Source organism: Arachis ipaensis, chromosome B03 (genome assembly GCF_000816755.2).
Source record: "Arachis ipaensis cultivar K30076 chromosome B03, Araip1.1, whole genome shotgun sequence".
NCBI classification, from domain to species: domain Eukaryota; kingdom Viridiplantae; phylum Streptophyta; class Magnoliopsida; order Fabales; family Fabaceae; genus Arachis; species Arachis ipaensis.
In genome coordinates this window covers 6,497,419-6,500,674 of record NC_029787.2, presented here as the reverse complement: position 1 = coordinate 6,500,674, position 3,256 = coordinate 6,497,419, and the positions used below count along the sequence as shown (strand labels likewise).

Sequence of the window (3,256 nt, the reverse complement as noted above, 5' to 3'; positions counted from 1 at the left end):
CAAAACAAAATTAATTTATTTATTTCATTCAAATTTAATAATTAATATAATTAATTATTTATAGTTAATATGATCAAATAAAATATTAAATAAATTCTTAACTTTGTCAATCTATAATAATAATAGCCAATGAGTAATAGTTCAAATGGCATAGACTCCCCCATATTCAATTAAGAGGTTGCGGGTTTGAGTCTCGTATCTTTCCAAATTTTTAGCCATAATAGCTCAAATGGCATAGTCTCCCCATACTCAATTCAAAGTAATATTTTTTTTAAATATATGTGTGTTTATTTGAGTTATGTGCAAAATAATTAGTAAATTTAAAATTTTCATATTATAAACTTTATGTTTAAGTCTATCTTACAAAATTAAATATATTTTTAAAAGAAGAAAACATTTACATTTCATTATCATCGTTATGCATGACTAATTTTTGTTAATCCACATTTGCATGACTTTTGGAAACTAAACCTGTGATCCGGTTACATAGATTTTTTTTTTTTTTTAGCTTAAAATTTATGTAGTAAATCTCATTTGGTCCATGTTCCTGAACCTGTGGATAGAACAAGGTATTGTTCATCGTCATGTTTTTTATCTTCTTTTGTTTTGTTACTATCAATTTGAAATTTCCAGGAAAAAGTCAACATCCGTATAAAATTGCTTCTGAATTAAGGTTACCACCACCCATCTATTTAAAAATCTTCCTTTTTCAATGTCTTGGAATCACAGACACGCAAAGCCTTCAACTTATTCAATTCTTTTTAGTTTTTACATTCTTCAGATTCAAAACTCCTATATATATTTCTTACTTTGACATTCGTTTAATTAAAAATAAAAGTTTATCATTGTTCTTGTTTAATTATAATATATCATAGGCTTAATCAATGTGCAACGTGTATGCTATTAAATCATGCAAAGTGCAAACGTTAACATTACTTTGTTTCTATCACCAAAAACCTTGTTCTGTTCTGTTCTGTTCTATTCTATTCTTCATCCACATGTAGATCACAGAATCATTAATTTATATACAACATTGTTGTGAGTTGTGACAATTGTCTTAACCCCATTGATTTATGGTTTCAACAGAATGATCATCACCCTTTTGAAGGGGATGATGGAAGATGATGATCAAGTTTTTTCCATGACCAAGATGATGAGGAGGAAAACATGTTTGATTATGATAATGATGATGGGCATGTTTGTTACAACAACATATGCAGCAGGTGACACAAATAATGTTTATAGTCCATGTCTTGATGCTAAGGTTCAGACAGGAGATGGTTTCACCTTTGGAATTGCTTTTGCATCAAACAAACAATCTTTCTTACAGGACAATGGTGGTCCTCAGCTTTCCCCCTGCGACCGCCGCCTCGGCCTCGCCAGCAACGGTGCATCCGTTGCTGTCTTTAGGCCAAAAGTTGATGAGATCTCCTTACTCACCGTTAACAGAAACGACACGGTATGTAATTATATTATCGTTCGTATATTTCTTTCTATCAGCTTAAGTTTTTAGAGTTAATTGATCTCATAAAAGTATCTAAGAGGTTTTCATGAATTCGAAATGATCAGGCTTCGGGTAGTGGATATATGGTTGCATTTGCTGGACAGAAGTATGCGGCAAGATCACTTCCAATCATGTTTGCTGATAACACACACACAATTACTAGCTTCACCCTGGTAAATTTGATATATAACTATTTACGTGTCTTTTTCTATTAGTTTAAGTTTTTGAGATAACTAGTTTTATGATATGATTATGATATCAGAGTTTCTATGACCAAAAAGTATAGAATTCGATTCTTATTAATTCCAAAGACGTGTTAGAGATATAATCATTCATATACCTCTTTCTATCTTTTTTGAAAATATTCATAACAGTAAACACATTTAACAATAAGTCTGTTGGAGAAGTTGTAATTCTAAAATTTGGATGGTGATTGATTGATTAATATCACACACAATTACTAGTTTCACTCTAGTAAATTAGAGATATAATTATTTAAGTATCTTCTTCTATTAACTTAAACTTTTGAAATAAATAGTTTTATGATATGATATCAGAGTTCTTATGACCAAAGATTTAGAATTCGATTTTTGTTGTTTAAAAGAAAGAATTTCAGTAAGACGTGTTAGAAATATAATCATGCATGTGCATCTTTCTGTCAACTTAAATTTTTAGGATAAGTAATTTCATAACAGCAAACACATTTAACAATAATAGTCTTGATTGATTGATTAATATCACACAGGTTCTTGAATTTAGTGGGGGAACCCTTCAAAACTTGTTCTGGAAGAGTTACGGCTGCAATTCGTGCTCCGGAGGAGGAAACATTTGTCTGAACAACACAGATTGTGCAGTTCCAAACTCAAAGTGTCAAGAAAATGGAGGTAGTGGCTGCAACATAGGCATACAATTGGCATTCTCAGGGACAGACAAGAATCTTGATGTTCTTAATTCTTGGTATGAAGTCAAGAATCTAAGACAGTACTCTCTCTACACTCTGTACTCCAATCTGCGCGACACCATCGTTGCGCCGTATGAAAAGTTTTTCTAAACTCCTAAACATGTAATTAATTACTCTCTTGATGAAATTGTTTTATGAGTATAGACCAAATTGGTTCCTTAAATACTAAATAACTGTTTCTTGTGCTACACGTTAAATCTTGTTGCTTCATTGAAGTTCAGTTTGGTTAAACTCAACAACTAGAGTTTCAGGCTCAGTTATAAGATTAAAGGCTAATTCTTTTCCTGGTTTAGAATTCATTTATAATCATCTATGGATGTTGTGTTGCGTTCAAAGACTAATTAATGGCCTTTTCAAGTAAGTAATGCAGGCTCATGTTTTAGTTATATGTTGATTTTATTGGAAAAGAATCACAGAAGAATGAGGGAATATTTATGAAGACCAAAAGAAGATACCAATAATTAGTGTAGGAATAAAGCTGCAGATTGCTTGCTTGCTTGTTATGCTGCTCAGAGAGTGTGAATAAGCTTATATTATCATAATTCATAACATTAACTTTAAATTTTCTGAAAATTAATTTGGGTTGGTCGAATAGTTAATTTATTTATCCGTTTAAATAAATATAGGAGTTCGAATAAAAGAAAAAATTTCAAAGTCAATAAAAAATTGAATAAAAAATATTACTTTGAAATAATTTAATTATTCTTATGAAAGATTATAGTCTGCTTTCGTAATTAGAAACATAAAAAAAATATATTATTTTTTAATTAAAAAAGGATTGTATTAAACCC

The 3,256-nt window shown here is 30.3% G+C and overlaps 1 protein-coding gene across 1 annotated transcript; it reads left to right on the top strand.

Annotated features, from left to right (window-relative positions):
* On the top strand, nt 456–2,757 carry LOC107628955. The gene is made up of 4 exons (XM_016331603.2): nt 456–569; nt 1,087–1,459; nt 1,570–1,677; nt 2,250–2,757. The coding sequence occupies exons 2-4, from the start codon at nt 1,088–1,090 to the stop codon at nt 2,553–2,555; spliced, it is 786 nt and encodes a 261-aa protein (XP_016187089.1). The 5' UTR covers nt 456–569; nt 1,087; the 3' UTR covers nt 2,556–2,757.